This window comes from Brachyhypopomus gauderio, chromosome 2 (genome assembly GCF_052324685.1).
Source record: "Brachyhypopomus gauderio isolate BG-103 chromosome 2, BGAUD_0.2, whole genome shotgun sequence".
In the NCBI taxonomy this organism is placed as follows: Eukaryota; Metazoa; Chordata; class Actinopteri; order Gymnotiformes; family Hypopomidae; genus Brachyhypopomus; species Brachyhypopomus gauderio.
Window position 1 is genome coordinate 38,307,710 of NC_135212.1, and position 17,074 is coordinate 38,324,783.

Sequence of the window (17,074 nt, forward strand, 5' to 3'; positions counted from 1 at the left end):
ACGCACGCACGCACACATGCGCGCACGCACACACGTGCACACACACGCGCACACACACACACGAGTGCCCATCTGACACTCGTACACTCTCACACTCTCACTCGTACACCCATCTCTGGTGTGTACCATGTCTCCAGCCGATCCAGGCAGATGTTGGGAGGTCCTCCAATGCAGGCGATCTGCTGTCTTCTCTTCCAGTCGGCCAGCTCCTCATCTGTCAGGTTCTTCTGCACAAAGTCCATGGCCTGCAGCAGCCCGGCCATCTCCGTCACAATTTGCTGTAAGAAGGACAGAGAGTGACGGCTCCATGTCAGTCAGCAGCTGTTTCTGCCGTCATAAGACCTGCTGTGCACAACTTACTCAGCCACACTGTGCTCTGTTGCGACATGAACCCCTTTATGCCAGAGTAATGACTTCTGTTTGTTTACCTCTGTGCTGACCCCCACATGAGAGGCACAGTACTGACTCTGCGTGTGAGCTGGTGTGTGGACTCACCCTCCGGAGCTGGTCCAAGGCACTCAGCATTTGCTCCAACTGTGCCATCTTCTGCCTGGTGGCTGCGGCCTGGCTGTTCCCATTCAGGTCCTGAGAGAGCTCTGAAAAATACCGCTCAGGATTAGACCACAGGAAGAGCCATGAAAAGAGCATTGGAAAATCCAGAAATGAGATTACAGGCCACTGGAATATCCAGGAATGAGATTACAGGCCACTGGAGAGTTCATGAATGAGACTACAGATGATGTCACACAATCTAAAATAAAATATGTGAAGCAGCAGTCATCTCATTACTTACCTCCAGCACTCTTCAGAGTCTTGTAGTTGAAGTCAAAGTCATCCTGTAGGTTCTCCAGCATTTTCATCTTCTGCTCCATATCCTGAAGGCAATCAGGAGGAACTGAGTCAGACACTGGAGCTCATCAACCAGACCTTCTGCAACATGCTGCTCATGAGGATACGCTCCTTCCCCAACACATGGAGAAGTCCAACATTGAGCTATTATCAACGTTTGAACAGACTCAACACATTATCCAATTATAAACAGCTACTGACCATGTTGTATAGTGCAGATCTCTCCAAATAGCAAACAAAAACCAAATAGCTGCTCATGCTAGCTGCTCATGCGTGAGGTTGCTACAGCGTCTTGTTCATGTGCTGGGCTGGGTCAGGGTTAGCATTAGGTTATGGTTAGGGTCAGGGTCAAATGAACACATCTGTACTCTCTAGGGTCAGGTTAGGGTTAGGGTCAAGTGAACACACTTGCACTCTCTAGGGTCAGGGTCAGGTTAGGGTCAGGGTCAAGTGAACACACCTGCACCCTCTAGGGTGAGGGTCAGGTTAGGGTCAGGGTCAAGTGAACACACCTGCACCCTCTAGGGTCAGGGTCAGGTTAGGGTCAAGTGAACACACCTGCACCCTCTAGGGTCAGGGTCAGGTTAGGGTTAGGGTCAAGTGAACACACCTGCACCCTCTAGGGTCAGGGTCAGGTTAGGGTCAAGTGAACACACCTGCACCCTCTAGGGTCAGGGTCAGGTTAGGGTTAGGGTCAAGTGAACACACCTGCACCCTCTAGGGTCAGGGTCAGGTTAGGGTCAAGTGAACACACCTGCACTCTCTTCCTGATGTCCTGCAGGTTGTGCTCCAGGATCTGCTGTTTCTCGGTCACCACAGTACCACTGGGGTGGGCAGCCTGTCCCTCCTGCACAGAGAAGAGTGGACATGATGACACTTTTTTAAAAGCATTCACAAGTGTGTGTATGCATGTCTGTGTGCACACGTATCTATGCAAGTGTGTACGTGTGTGTATGTATGCACATACCTGCTGTGCAGTGGAGGGTGTGTGTGTGTGTACAGACCTGCTGTGCAGTGGTGGCTGTCTGCAGGAGCCTCTGCTCCTCCCACAGGCAGCGGGCGACGATGCGAGCGATCTCCATGGGCTTCTCCAGGTATTTGCTCTGCAGGTGCTGTTTGATGCGCCGCAGGTTGTGCTGGTACAGGACGTTGTTCTCCTGAAGGAAACGGCTGTACTGCTGGTCGATCTCCCCCAGCAGGTTATGAAACACCAGAGTGGCGTGCGACTCCTTGTTTGCTGCATAAGCCCTGTCAGAGCACAGGACTCTGGTCAGTTCATCATGGGACTCATACTGAACAGTTTCTGCATTTACACACAGAAAAGCACCAAAACTCCACAGAAGTGCGGATGAAAACACTGACACTGCTTATCCAGTAGCTACAGATGGTCTGGGTAAGGGTTAATGTTTAGAATTAGTGTTACCCTGTGCTTCCAAACTCAGTGGTTCCTCTACAGATTCAGACTGCAGTTATGCACACAGCTTTGCCACTAGGGCATGTGTGTATAACCTTTCTTACTTCTGTACACAACATTCACAGTTAAGATTACAAATAATACACATTACCATGCAAACAGTGCACATAACACATTACTATGGAACATCTTGACAATGTATGTTATACACAACAATTTCAGCTTCACAACAAAAACGAACATTTGCTAGGACTGAAGACCTCAGTGGACTCTCACACAAACACAAAGCATGGCATCTTCTACACACAGAGAGGCTCAGGCGTGTGCATCACTGGGGATTCAGACTTTATAAAGACTTGTACATAGAGCAGCTGGCTCCAGTGTTGCCCAGGCTACATTACCCACAATTTTTTATGGCCCTTCAAAAATAAGATCTCAGTTCCACATGACATTTTTTGTGCTGTGGGTGTAATTATAAAGGCATGGAAGCAATTAATGTATGGGCATTTCCTACAAACATTTCTGACAGAAAAACGTCTTCCTACTTAGATGGGGCATGAGATCACCCACTGGTGTCCATTTAAAGCACAGGGAAACAGCTGAATTATGGGCTTTGGGGATTTCCTCGCCATGGTTATGCAGAGGTGGAGAGGCACAAGAAAGTAGTGGACAGGCCAACAAATCATTACTGGTTACTGTAAATCTGGTTAGGATTCAAAGGTATGGAGATGATCGCAGACAAGAAAAAGATTAGAAAAAATATTAGAAACTAAAATCTTTCATCACAGCCATGTCATTAAGGGTTTTTTGTTGTCCTAGCTCTCGATCTAGGGTTATCATCAGGCTACGCACCAGTCCTGACTCTCGATCCAGGGTGCCAGAAACTGCCGGAGCTCCATGGGGAAGCTGTCGCTGTATAGGTGGTACAACTGCTCCACATAGCGCGTCTCCAGCTGCTGTAGCTGGTTCCACTGGGCCATTCTGACCTGAGAGAAAGAGAGAGAAACAGAAAGAAAAAAAGAGACCATATTCTTTCATGTCCAAAACACGAAAGTATTACAGAATCGTTTCTGCACCGAAACCATTCTGAAATGACTTCTCACATTGTATGATACAAAAAAACTGTAAATATTAGTCAAGGGAAACACACACACACAGTGTATGTCTGGAGAGAACCCCCCCCAAACAGTGCTGAGGCAGCATTACCCTTCCGATCAGTGTCAGTTGGTGACAGTGGAGAGAAGCATCCGGAAAAGGACAACCTCACCCCAACATAGACACTCCCCCTCCCCCCACTACACCTCACCACAGCAGAGACACTCCCCCTCCCCCACTACACCTCACCACAGCAGAGATACTCCCTTCCCCCACTACATATCACCACAGCAGAGACACTCCCCCTCCCACACATTACAGCTCCAGACTCATGTCTCATTGACCTTTAACCCTTCATGCTAACACCAGTCTCTGGGACCGGTACCTGCACCTGCTGATGGTGTGAGACAATGCAAACAAACACTGAGTTCGGAGTGACATGACAAATGAATATACGGGAGTATCGTCACAGCTCCAGGGGGTCCCTTGTCCTTCATTGGACAACTGTACAGGTCACAGTTCACAAGTCCTGTTTTTTTGTAATGAACATGTATAAGGACCCTTGCTGCAAGATGGCTGTTTTAGGGATAAATGAACAATCTTGTATTGCAACAGTACTGGCTAAGAACAATAGCCCAAGAGTGCAGAATCACTTATGGAACTGGCAAAATCTCCCTTGAGTCAAGAGAGGCTCTGGCATCATCTAGCAACCCATCTCATTGTACAGTGTCAGATTACTTCCAAGGCAGGCCAAGGCAGAACCAGCCTGAGACGTCTGGCCAGCTTCAGCTTTTAGACAACAGCCTGAAAGTCTCACAACAGACACTGAAAAGAAGATTAAATTAATACACTGCAAGTCTAAAGGCCCCTTCAGGAAAAGAGTTCCTGTTGCACTGAGAAAACTTCCTTTCCTCTCGCAGCTTATGTCTGAAGCTGAAGAGATGAAGCTGAAGAGAACAGGTGACAAAAACAGATGAGGAAGGGGTTTCATATGTAAACCAATCTGACAGGAGCATATGTCAGAGGGGTGGAGATGGATGGTCTGCAGGTGGGAGGGGCTACCAGCACAGAGGGTGGGTGGCGGCGACGTAACACTTGTGACAGAGTGTTTTTTCAATAGCGCTGAAATAAATGCTCCGGTTTAAAATTAATTATCCCGTCAAAATTAAGAAATATTTTAAACAATTTATTCTGGGTCCGGATGGGATGGCATTTGGGTCCGTATCCAGTTAATCAGGAATGAGATTGGGTCTGGACAGGACTGCGTTCGGGTCCGGATTCGGACCGCGGTCCGCCTGTTGGTGACCTCTGAGATAGATGATCTACAGTCTTGGAACTACCAGATGAATCTAGTCTTGAACTAGAAGATGATCTGCAATCTTGAACTACTAGATGAACTAATACCACAAAAAATTGATATATCGAAATGGTGCTTACAGGACTTCTGGTTTAGTGATGTTGAAGGTGAATGTGCAAAAGGGGAGCACCTGTTTATTTGAATATTTGCAATGAAATCTTTATCTGAATATTTACAATCTTGATTTGAATAATTTATCTTCATGTGATGATTTAGACCGAACCACAGCACTGAAACAGCTTTACTCAGGGTAGTGAATGATTAGGGCTGGGTATCGATTCAAATTCCAAGAATCGATCCGATTCAGATTCTGAAGATTAAGAATCGATTTATTTCGATTTAATCGGATTTAATCGATTCAATCCGATTCGATCCAATTCGGGGTTTAGTGTTATTAAAAATGTATTTGAGCTGTTTCCTGACTATGTACAAAAGCAACATGTTAAAACTAGTATTATATCGATATTAATCAGCAGTTACTGGTAGTTGGTAGTTACTGATGGCTGGAAGACTGGTGAAAAGGGTCATCATAAATCTACCTTCAAGAAAGGTAATCCAGGACAATAAACAGAGGACATCTTTGAGGTGTCTATATCTGCAACAGTGGGCTCCTACTGGGACACTAACCAGCGCATTATTATTATGATTGAAATAATTAAGAATTCACCCAAAAGCTGCTGCTACCAAATGCATTTTTATTTTAAAAGTGCTCACACTTAATAAACTGAAAGTATAAAATGTAAACGTGTATTTTTCTTTAAAGTGCGAATATAAGAACAGAACTGTCGTGTTACGGTCCCCGACCCCTCCCTGTTGGGCCTGTGTTAACGTTGTCTGCGTCTACTCGTCTGCGTCTGTAGATCTCAGTGGGTGCGTCTTGTGATAATCCGTCTCACCCAGAGACCATATATACAGTCACTGGTCTCACCTGTGGCTCGTCTCGTCAACACGTGGGATTTGTGTGGTTTGTCTACTTAATGTGCATTCGCGCAGCATCCTGTGCTCGTCGTTGTTTGAGTCACACATGTTCTACGTAAACGTGTTTTATGTGCGCTGTCTGTGCTTCGGTAAATGTAATAAACGTAACGATTTGGAAAGTGCAAAGGATTCTGTCTCGTCCATCGCCTTGCGCCCAACGTTACAAGAACATTTTTAACTTTTTTAAACTGTAAAAACACTGGGTAAAGTGTCAGTGACATGGACTAACTGTAAATAGTCACTGACACTGGATAAACTGTCCTTCTGCTTTTAGATTTCCGATTTGACTATCGTTGTTACCGTCACTGTCCGACGCCATGTTGTTTTACAGTTAGTTAGACCGAGCACGCCTGCGTGAATTCAGTGACGAGGCGGGGGTAAAAGATCACAAAAAAATTAAATTAAATTAAATTAAATTTTAAAAATCGATCTTTGGACGTACGAATCGATTATCAGATCATCATATGCGAATCGATTCTGAATCGGAAAATCGATTTTTTCAACACAGGCCTATGAATGATTTACTAATATCGTCCGATAATGGGCTCATCTCGTTCCTTATACTGTTAGATCTTAGCGCAGCTTTTGATACTGTAGACAGTGTAGCAAAAAACGCCGTTAAAAATAACGGCGTTAGGTAACGGCGTCATTTTGTCAGTAACGGGATAATATAATTAATTACTTTTCCTATCGCTACGCCGTTGACGTTACTGGTCATTAAAAGCGGTGCGTTACTATATATTGATATACTAACAGTAATGCGAGCGGACCGCTGCCCAGGCTAGTGAGGAGTAACAGATCTCGATAGGTCACAGTTCTCGGTGTAACACCTGTTTAACTTAACAAGTCAGTAAGCGATTGGCTAAGGCAGCGTTATGGTAGTCAATCAGAACCAGTGTTTTTACACGGTGCCGAAGCACATCAGTGACACGACACAACGGAGAAGAGGCAGAAATGGCGAGTCAGGAGCAAGCCGAAGAAAAATTTGCATTTTCAAGGTGGCGATATAAACATTATTTAGGAAAATACTTGAAGTTCCTGAATGTCTACCAGACTGGGTATTTGATTTATTTAATTAAGAATAGAGGTTTTATTGTTAAGTTTACTTCTGTTGTGAACAAACCAGTTGTCTCAGGTTGAGAGAATTCAATTTAATTTGATAGATGTAAATGCACTTTATATAGGCTCTGTTCGAAATAGCTTACTACATACTGGATACTGCATACTGGATACTGCATACTGGTCCTCGTAGTAGTATGCAGTAGTTTCTAGTATGCGACAAAAGCAAAGCATACTACGGGGTCACGTGAACGTACCATTGCATGATGGGATGCAGTACACCACGAAGACAGCTCTGTTCGCATACTGGAATATTTTGCGGAAGTAGTAGGTCATCCGGGTATGTTTCACATACTAGAAAATTTCATTTTGGTCACATACTGCCTACGGTATACTGATTTGGGGCTCGATCAGTACGCCAGTAGTATGTAGTAGGCTATTTCGAACAGAGCCATAGTGTAACTGCTTACTTTTGCTTTTTTTTTACACAAAGATTTGGGATTTTAAAGGATTTTATCCTGCACTGGTCTGTGGATGTGCAATAAACATTAAAAGTTAAACACCATTCTGATCTACTCATTTCAATTGACTGAAAACTGCTTTTTCAAAAAATCCTTATTCATTGGCATATAACTTTTTTTTTACTGTAATGCAAATAGTTACTTTCCCTGGTAACGAGTTACTTTTATTATAGAGTAATTCAATTACTAACTCAGTTACTTTTTTGAACAAGTAGTGAGTAACTATAATTACTTTTTTAAAGTAATGTTCCTAACACTGACTGTAGACCAACACGGTAGGTATTAAAGGAGTTGCACTCTCCTGGTTTAGATCATATCTGACCGACCGCTTCCAATGTGTAAGTGTTAATAATAAAACCATTATTTTTTTATTATTAGTTTATTTTCAAAACCCCCAATCTTAACGTCTTCACGTTCTCTCATGTTTCGTCCTGGAATTACAAGAGGCTCGTATTTGTTAACATACAGGAGAACTGTTCAGTCAGACAGATATTTGTTGTGAAATGAAGTAGTTACAATTTCAAGCATTTTCAAGTACTTTAGCCTAAATTCCAGCACTGAAACAAAGCACAAACACAAAGCAACATTAAAATTCATCAGGTAAATGTTCATTCCCCTGTTGTTGAGGGGTGTTTCTTTATACTACCACATATAGTTTTGAACAACACTGCAAAGTGGAAAGTATAAACGCCTCCACTGCTCGCGGAGGTTCGCGCGAGTTGGGTGGAGTCGAGTGCTATGGTCACTCAACCAGGCTTTAGTGCCCTTTGTTGAAATGTTCCAAAAGCACCGCTTGCAAACTGGCTTGTTCATGTCCTTCGGTTTTCCATATGTATTTGCTTTGACTCCAACAGCACTGTGTTTACTTTAGCTGCCATTTTAGCATTACAAACTGTCCTGTGCATTACAGCAGCTTGGGTGGGTCAAACGAAAGCGCATTTTATGTATGTCTCGACACTTAAAAGAAGCGAGTATTGAACCGTTTCAGAATGTTCAATATCGATACATATCGATATATCAATTTTTTGACAACACTAGGTGTGGGTCCTTTGCTAGCCTGGGAGGGATGTGGAATAGTCTTTTTCATTATTGTATTTTGTGCTCAGTGTCTTGGGGAACTCCAGTGTTGAGGGAAGTTTAATAATTCTATTTAGTTTTGCATTATTTTGAATATTTGAGTTAGAACTACCTAGTCAACATGGTTTGCCCAAGACCATAACCGTCAGTGAATATTCAGATCTACATCATTTTTTGTTGAACAATGACAACTAAATGACAACGGCCAAGTTAGGCAAATTCAATAAAAGGTCTTGGTTTAGTTAAAGGGCCAAACATTATACCATGTCAGGAAATTAAAAACAAATTGCATATTTGCAGGAAACATTTGGAGCGACGTATCTTAAACTTAAAAAAATTGTGGTAGGGCAGAACTTTTAATCAAACTTTAACTCTAACTTTAAGCATTTTTAATTGATAAACAATTCAACCCTCACATACTGAAATAACTTCAGGCTTTTAATGCATATTTGTTATGGAACCTGGTTTGTTGCTGCATATTGCCATTACCCTTGTGAATTCCCTTGCATTTACATAGGGTTGATGTAAGTTTAGAACCAAGGTTATTTCACAATTACCCAAATGAAGCACACAGTTTTATTTTTGTTGGTGACCTGAATTATGACAGAACCAATTTTTTCATTATATTTTCCACTAAACTTGCTCCATTTCTGCTTGAAATGTCTGACCATTCCTAAAGATCAGTTGCTCTACCTAGATGTCTTTAATTAGGCCATGACCACTCTAAGCTCAGGTGCCCTACCAAGATTCCTTAATGAAGCCTGGTTTGCATGCAGGGCTCCAGACAAAAAAAAATACTCAAGGTGCATTTTTTCAAGATAAAAGAGGAGTACAAAATCAGAATATTATTATTATTATTTTCAAGCTGTCCGTGACCCACCCAGAACGTGGAGTTGAGAATCACTGCTCTGAGGTGTGGCTTCTACAGGCCCATGTCATAACCAAACTGCTGGCCCTTAGGCACCAGACTGACAGGAAAAATATCACCAGACCAAACAAGTTTTATCATTGGCTCTTTCATTGTTAATTATGAGGAACTACTCACTCATAGGCACACAGCAACAGGAGTTATTCTTTAGACGCCAAAAATGCTTTTGATGGAGTTGAATGTCCATATTTCTTTACAACATTGGACATTTCCTGGATTTTTTTGTGTATCAGACATCTCTCTCGTCATAAAAGCAAAAACATGATATTTGGAGTTTTTTGGATATCGTCTGAATTTCTCCAGTAGCGAAATGTAGATTTATGCAGATTCACGCAGGAATGGATTAATGCTTAGGGGTTATCATTATGTATACTTCACCATATTTAAAGAAAACATTGCTTTGCTTAACAAGATTAAGCTTGATTTCTGAAAATGGAACACTCACCATTATTGTGTGAAAATGAATATACTGCAGATATGTTTGTACCTATTTAAATGAATATACTGCAGATGTGTATGTATCTATTTAAATGTCTTCTGGTCTCTCTCTCTTTAAATAGTTAAATAATAATTAATTAATTAATAATCATCAATTAATTAATTGATTATTGATGTCTTCTGGTCTCTCTCTCTTTAAATAGTTAAATAATAATTAGTTAATTAATAATCATCAATTAATTAATTTATAATCATCATTTTGTTGTGTGTGTGTGTGTGAGTGAATAAATCCAATATTTCACAATACATTACATGCTCCATTGTTTTTTCATGCTTAAGACCTGTATGCAATTCAGGCAAAACGTCCAACTGATGGATTACTGCCTATTTGTAATCATCACATTTACTCCCATTTCCCTGACTCTTTATGAATTGGCATCTACAAAGACCTTTACAGAGACTCATGTCAGTTTCTATTTTCTGTCTACTCAACACTTCCAACCACCCACTTGTTTCCCTGTTTCCAAAGACAACATTTCGTTAGAACAAATGGTACCACTTCTGTACCAAAATCAGCGACAGACACAATTAAACACCCCTGCACACTTAATTTCCAGACTGTAGACCCATACAATGCACCACTGGATGGGGTCAAGTCTAAATGGTCAGAGGATCTTGGAGTAGAGATATGGAAACAGACATGAGCTGGTGCCCTGTCTGGTGCCACGTCTGTCACCAAATGTATTATTGTAAAATGAAGTTGGCAAAGATTTACTCAAAAAGAAATATGAAAAATGTGACAGAGGTCACCATGATAAGGCTAACGTGGTTCACGTTCTTGGATTGTCCCCAGGTAACAGACCTCTCTCAGGGTAAAACTGAGTTTAGTACTAGCTGCATAATAGACAAATCCGCAGAGTAACACCAGGCAGAACCTGCTATGACACCGCTTGCATGTTAGAGCTGCACCTATGTACTTCATGTACACTCCTACTTACCTGTGTATTTATTCATTTGTTTACGTATCTACCATATTCTTGTATTTTAAATATACAATGACTGTCATAAAGAAAGCAGGGTTTGTTCTGGTGTTGGGGTATAAGATAAGAAAAATACCAAAAGTAAGGTGAATGTCAGTTTATCACCATGTCTTATTTCAGTGCTGTATACTGCACATAAACAGTGCTTACAATTTCAGTTCAGAACCAGGCAGCCCAGCCTGGTTCTGCAAGTGTTGGCTGGGTTCTGGAGCAGCAGCATGGAATAGGTGAAGTGTGCACATGGAGTGATGGTGAAGTGTGCACATGAAGTGTGCACATGGAGTGATGGTGAAGTGTGCACATGGAGTGATGGTGATGCACTGAGCTACACCACCCTGACCTTCCGGTCCATCCAGCTGCAGGGTGCGTGGGTGGATGAAACAGCTCCTGTCTCTCACCTCCTACCCTTTGCACACAGAGACAGACAAACACTCATGCACACACACTCACTCACTCACTCTGAAGGAAGCAAAGCCTAGTTCAGCATAATAGAGCAGAAAGTGTGAGCTGTTTCCCCAAGTAAACTCAGAGGAACATTCTCGGCATGCCGACTACCAGTGGAGCCACCAAGAGATGACCACTACGATTTAATAATTATGTGACAATAAGCAAATGATCAATCATTCCACAATATAATCCCATATAATCCTACCATATAATCCCCCCCCATCAGTAAAGATTTAGTTTGCAAGATAAACAGGCTCAACCTTTATGTTTATCCACAGTGCTGCTCTACAGAGATCTCAAAAACAGATGGGTTTGGACTTTGCCTTGAAAACATCCCAAAAATATTATGAAACAGAAATGAAAAAGAAAGCCATGTTCACACACAGGTTCACTTCTCTCAAAGGTAGGACTGGTTCAGAGGACACAGCTACTGAAACTGACACCTGACAGCGGCTCTTCACAAGCTACTACGGTATAGTGCAGAAATTACCCAGCACAACGTCAGCACAGCAAAACAAACAGCTGTTAAGCTGCTTCAGTAAAGAGGCTTTACATACATTTTATACATCCTGTACCAGTCTGTGGTACAGGTCTGTGGTACGAGTCTGTGTGTTGTACGAGTTAGTGCACATCTCTCCTTACAACAAAACCACACACACTAGCATGATATACCATTTTACAGTCATGTTCCTATTTCATTCTCTTTAAATGTCGTTTTCCGAGAATCACCCAATCCTTTTTTCTGCCCTCTTGTTGGTGCTGCTTCAGCACACACTGGTTTTAATGTCTAGGGGTTGTCATTATGCATACTTTACCATTTTAAAGAAAATGTCAGCTCTACTTAACACGATAAGCTTGATTTCTGGAAATAGAACACAATGTAACACAGTACTTGAATGCACGTCATGAGATGAGTTAATGCATGTCTTTATTTAAAGTGCACGGTACTGTAATCACAGCCAAGACTAAGGGAATGACAATTTAGCTTCTGAAAAACCAGGAGAGGCAGATTTCAACTGCCATGGAGATGAAAGGCTGAGCATGCACCACTGTTCACCAATCTTTCCAAAGTTTTTTGAACAGCTGGTTAATAAACTTTCTGAGGAACCCCTCTAAAGATCCTATCAAATGCTCATGAAATCCAGAAAGGCCAAAAATGTCCAGAGTGTTGAATCTGTCCTTCAACATGACCAAAGAAGAAATTGCATCTCAATAAGTATATATACACACAAAACACACGCTTCTGCATCTCACAATGTGTAATCTCCAGGCATATTACTCAGTTGTTACTGATAAGGCATATTATCAGTTACTATAGTGAATTATTTAGGTACATGTTACTATTCTTGGAATATAAAAATTAAGCACTAGCCTACTTGGCGGTATTAGAATATAAAAATCAAACACTACAATATGGTATTGGAATACAATACTCAAACACTACTCTGTGGTATTGGAATAGCCTATAAGGATTAAACACTACTCTATGGTCTTGGGATATAGGAATTAAACACTATGCTGTGGTTTTAGAATATAAGAATTAAACACTACTATATGGTATTGGAATCTAAGAATCAAACACTAGTCTGTGGTATTGGAATATATGAATTAAACAATACTCTGTGGTATACCATATAGTCTTGCGTCAACACATAAAAAAGCACTACACCACTCCTTGACATACAAACAGGCAAACAATATACACGTCTGGACTACTGAGTATCATCTCGTTTCCTCCATGATTCTAATTACCTTACACTGCGCACACAGCTCTTCACCAACTCATCACACACATGTACCCACCCATATCTGGACCAGACACCGCAGCACTACAAGAAATTCTGCGTGTTGCATATACTCAGGACAGTGGCATGAAGCCTAACTGCATAATTCCAGCTTTGCTCCCACGGAAGTATTTCAGGGTAAATAATTCCCGTAACCATTTCCTTTTAGTGCAGTATCCTCGGTGAACAGGACAAAACAAAGCCTGATAGTGAGATCACACCGCCCTATCAAAAAAAAGCGCTCTAAACTAAAGAATAAATGAACTCTTTTTTTCTGCTCCGTTTCCGTTCCCGTCAGTTCTTCTTTGGTAGTTACCTACGTGTAGTGTCGTTCATTGCACAAACTCCGCACTGGATACATTAGATATCGTGGAGTCCGACTACATTGAAACTACTTTGACAAACACCTACTTAACACCGTCACGCGGTCATGTTTAAAATGAAATGTAAAACAGAACTCCTGAAATCAGAAATTGAAACCTGAAAACTCCGGCGACCACAGGGCTAATAGACCCGAGGCCGACACCGACACACGAGGATTCCCTCGCTGCGAATCCTGGAAGCGATGACATAATGGGAGTGTTTTCACGGGGGACTGTCCCGACAGAGGGGCGAAACAAGTAGCAACAGTCATTTTGTTTAAAATGAGTGAATACCGAAGTTATCAGACCTGCATTTGTTATGCAGTGGTGAAGCCAGTTGTGGTTCGACTTCACGCAGAAACAAAGCCATGTTCTTCACGCTCTGTAAGACTATGATAAGGCGTGAGATATTTATAAAGGTTATAAAGATGGTACTAAAGCGGAAAGCTTTTATGGAGTCTTTAATAAAAGCCAACAGACATTTGTCCTACGATATAATTCTTGATACGTAACACTGTGAAACTTCCTGCGATATAATTCTTGAAACGCGACACCGTGAAACTTATGATGTAAATTTTTCAAATAAAGGCATTCGTTATAGATACTGTTACAGTATCATTTCGTGTGACTTGTCCAGCTTTGGGACTGAACAAGCAAACCGCACTAAGGCTTCGACACTGTTACTAATGTAACGGATCAGGCCACAACATGGAACATAGAATATAGAACATAGAAGATGTATGTTACACTTATTTCCGTTGGGCTTCATCATGTTCTTAGAAGTGTAACCCAACATTCGCTAACTTGGAGAGGAGTTGTTTTATGTAGTACTTACTTAATCGCAACTCAGTTGGTGCTTTTTAACATTAATAAACAAGCGAACACTCGAACTCCTAAATGTACAGTTAAGAAACAAACAAGCGACAAAAAAACATCCGCCAAAATGCGTCAGTGTGAGCAGTTACCCTGTGAGTACTTACCCTCTATGGAAGTGTCTTTACAATTAACGGAAATGTGATTTGCGACGTACGACTCCGCTGGCACCCGAAAACGCCACAGTTAAATTGAGAGAAATACAAAATAATACTATTCGATTCAGTGACTAGAACTTCAGTGTGACAGCAAAAAACGCAGACTATAACGATCTGTTTGAAAAGGGGCAGGACGTTTCTAACTTCACTGAAATGACTGACACGTCTTTGAGGAATTACTGCGCGAGGAACGAATTTTACCCAATCGAAGTGCTTGAATTCTATTAAGGGGCGGACCTTAGGACATGTTCGGTTGTCTGCGCTGGTGTTTATGTCCAGAGGTTGGTTGACTGTTCTGATGATTACTTCCTCCCCTCGTACTGCTATTGTAGAGCACACACAGCGGAGGGAGAGCGTTCGTGTTCCCGGAACAGCACGGCTGGAAGTCATCTGAATTACTGGCAGTACTGACGTCATCAGAAGTTTAAGACGGTGAATGTTGGGGGTATTGATAGGGCAGGTGACGTTTGCTACGAGCAACTTTACGTGAATAATCAGAAGACCTCGATCCATTGTCACAGAGGGCTTCGGCGAGAAATTATGTAATTAAGTAAGATATTCTGTTTTGTCGATGTGTTAGCGAACAGGATGTTTATAAATAACTGTAAAACCCGAACTTTCTTTCGTAATTGATTGAACGTCTGCACATACACCCCTCCCCCAACACACTGACCTTAGTGATTCTTTCACTGACGCTGTGATTATTACACTGATCAAAGCAAATCAGTTTGTTTCAGATTTATTAATGGTTTCCACGAATCATAGTAGAGAACGGAGGGAGTCTAAAATTAATTTCTAGAAAGATCATTACTGCACACTACGTTCCAGGATAACCCAGCAACCCTTAGTGTACAATTTATACAGATTTATAACAGTAGGGAGGGGGTTGAGTGTCTGTAGCATTAGGGAGTGGGAGAGTGTGTAGCTGTAAGGTGGGGGTGAATGTCACATCAATACAGTCCACAGAACAGTATGAGCATGAATGTAAACAACGAATTATGCAGAAAAGCAGGCAGAACAGTGAATAAATGATCTGAACATTATGGAGGAGGTGCAGTGACAGAAAGGGTGGGGTTTAGTCAGTCACAAGGAGAAGCGCACACTGGAACTCACCGACACCTGCAGAACAGTGACGATGGTGTTGCTACTCTACCTGCTCTACCAGGTGAGCTGCAGAAACTGTCTGTAGGAAGGGGGTAAGTGGGTGTAGCAGCATATTAAGCCAGGTCTCTAAGGGCATAACAGTCCACATCATTCTTAGGTTTGAGGTGTATGTGTGCACTACAGGATGGGGTGCACTCATTCTGGTAGTGCTGCAAGACTCGTGATTAGTCTGGGGGGTGTTAGGGGGTTAAGTAGCCTGTCTCCAGGCAGGTGGGTGGGTGTAGAGATGGTGTGAGTGGTGAAGGGTCATTCACAGTGCTTGTGATGGCAGATGGAGAGAATATCTCAGCCATAGTTGTAGTTCTCTGTTCAGGGAACTGGGAAAGTGCACTCATTAACAGATGGAGACCGCAGGGCAGGATGGCCTCTTCTGCCCACGTCCCACACAGGAATTGAAGGTGAGTGTGTATGGTTTTTTGCATACATTTTGGATTTTTACCATAATTATACTTTTAAATTTAATGTAGTGTATTTAAGAGTATAGAATTCATGCTCCATTTCTAAAGATGCATTAAAGGGCTCTTGTAATGTTTCAGAAGGTGACATGGGCAAAGCAGACCGTCTTTTCTCCTTCCTTGTCCATCTGTGAATGCTGTTGGGATTTATCTCACTGTAGCAGGTGTATGTGGTTGAGTACACAGGTGTGAAGTCCATTAAAGACAGTTAGGTTTTGTACTAGGTACTTAAAAAATATCCAGACTACAGTGGTGCCAGCTCTCTTTAGGTCATTGACCAGCTCCTCCCGTGTAGTTCTGGACGGATTCCTCACCTTTCTTAGGATCATTGCTACACCACGAGGTGAGATCTTGCATGGAGCTCCAGTCCGAAGGAGATTGACAGTCATGTTTAGCTTCTTCCATTTTCTAATAATTGCTCCAACAGTGGATCATTTTTCACCAAGCTGCTTGGCAATTGCCCCGTAGCTCTTTCCAGCCTTGTGGAGGTCTACAATATTGTCTCTGGTGTCTTTAGACAGCTCTTTGGTTTTTGATTATGTCTCTCACAGTGGACATGCACCCAAGATTAAAATTTCAGAACCCTCCATGATTTCTAAGTGGGAGAACTTGCAAAGTTGCAGGGTGTTCAAATACTTATTTTCCTCACTGTACATTTGTAATGTTGTAATAGAACATATTCTAGTTTGCTGAAAACACATAAAAATGCATTTAGTTAAACATATTCAGGATTATAATTAGGTACCATTCATTCTGATGAGTACTGATATGAATTCAATGTCTCATTTGATTTTTGGGTTGAGCCTGGTGCACACACACACAAGGCCCACCAGCCTCTCTCTCTCCCCATTAACCATGTGTCCTCTCCACCCCAGGGTGAGGGAGAAAGCACTCTCCTTAATCAGATTCCACTATTGATTCTGCTAATGGAAACCCATGGAGACAGCAAGGACACCAAGTGTGTTGGTGAGAATATCAGAGCAGTGAGGCCTAGGGGCCTGGGGGGGCGACCCCTGCGGTGCAGATGGACCACTCCCCTCGTCCCCTTCAATACCAGGCAGACTGGGTCTACCAC

General features: G+C 42.2%; 1 protein-coding gene across 3 annotated transcripts in view; it reads right to left on the reverse strand.

The window, feature by feature from the left end:
• The window catches only part of stat3 (signal transducer and activator of transcription 3 (acute-phase response factor)), a 36,050-nt gene extending 21,538 nt beyond the window's left edge, over positions 1-14,512 (reverse strand). For all 3 annotated transcript variants that reach the window (XM_076995553.1, XM_076995552.1, XM_076995554.1), the window contains exons 1-7: positions 14,330-14,512; positions 3,116-3,249; positions 1,854-2,097; positions 1,604-1,696; positions 794-875; positions 496-596; positions 127-278 (exon numbers count right to left, since the gene is read on the reverse strand). In XM_076995553.1, coding sequence (XP_076851668.1) covers positions 127-278; positions 496-596; positions 794-875; positions 1,604-1,696; positions 1,854-2,097; positions 3,116-3,243 — 800 coding nt within the window. In that variant the 5' untranslated portion in view covers positions 3,244-3,249; positions 14,330-14,512. The remainder of the gene's footprint in view (positions 1-126; positions 279-495; positions 597-793; positions 876-1,603; positions 1,697-1,853; positions 2,098-3,115; positions 3,250-14,329) is intronic.
• Between the last annotated feature and the right edge of the window lie 2,562 nt (positions 14,513-17,074).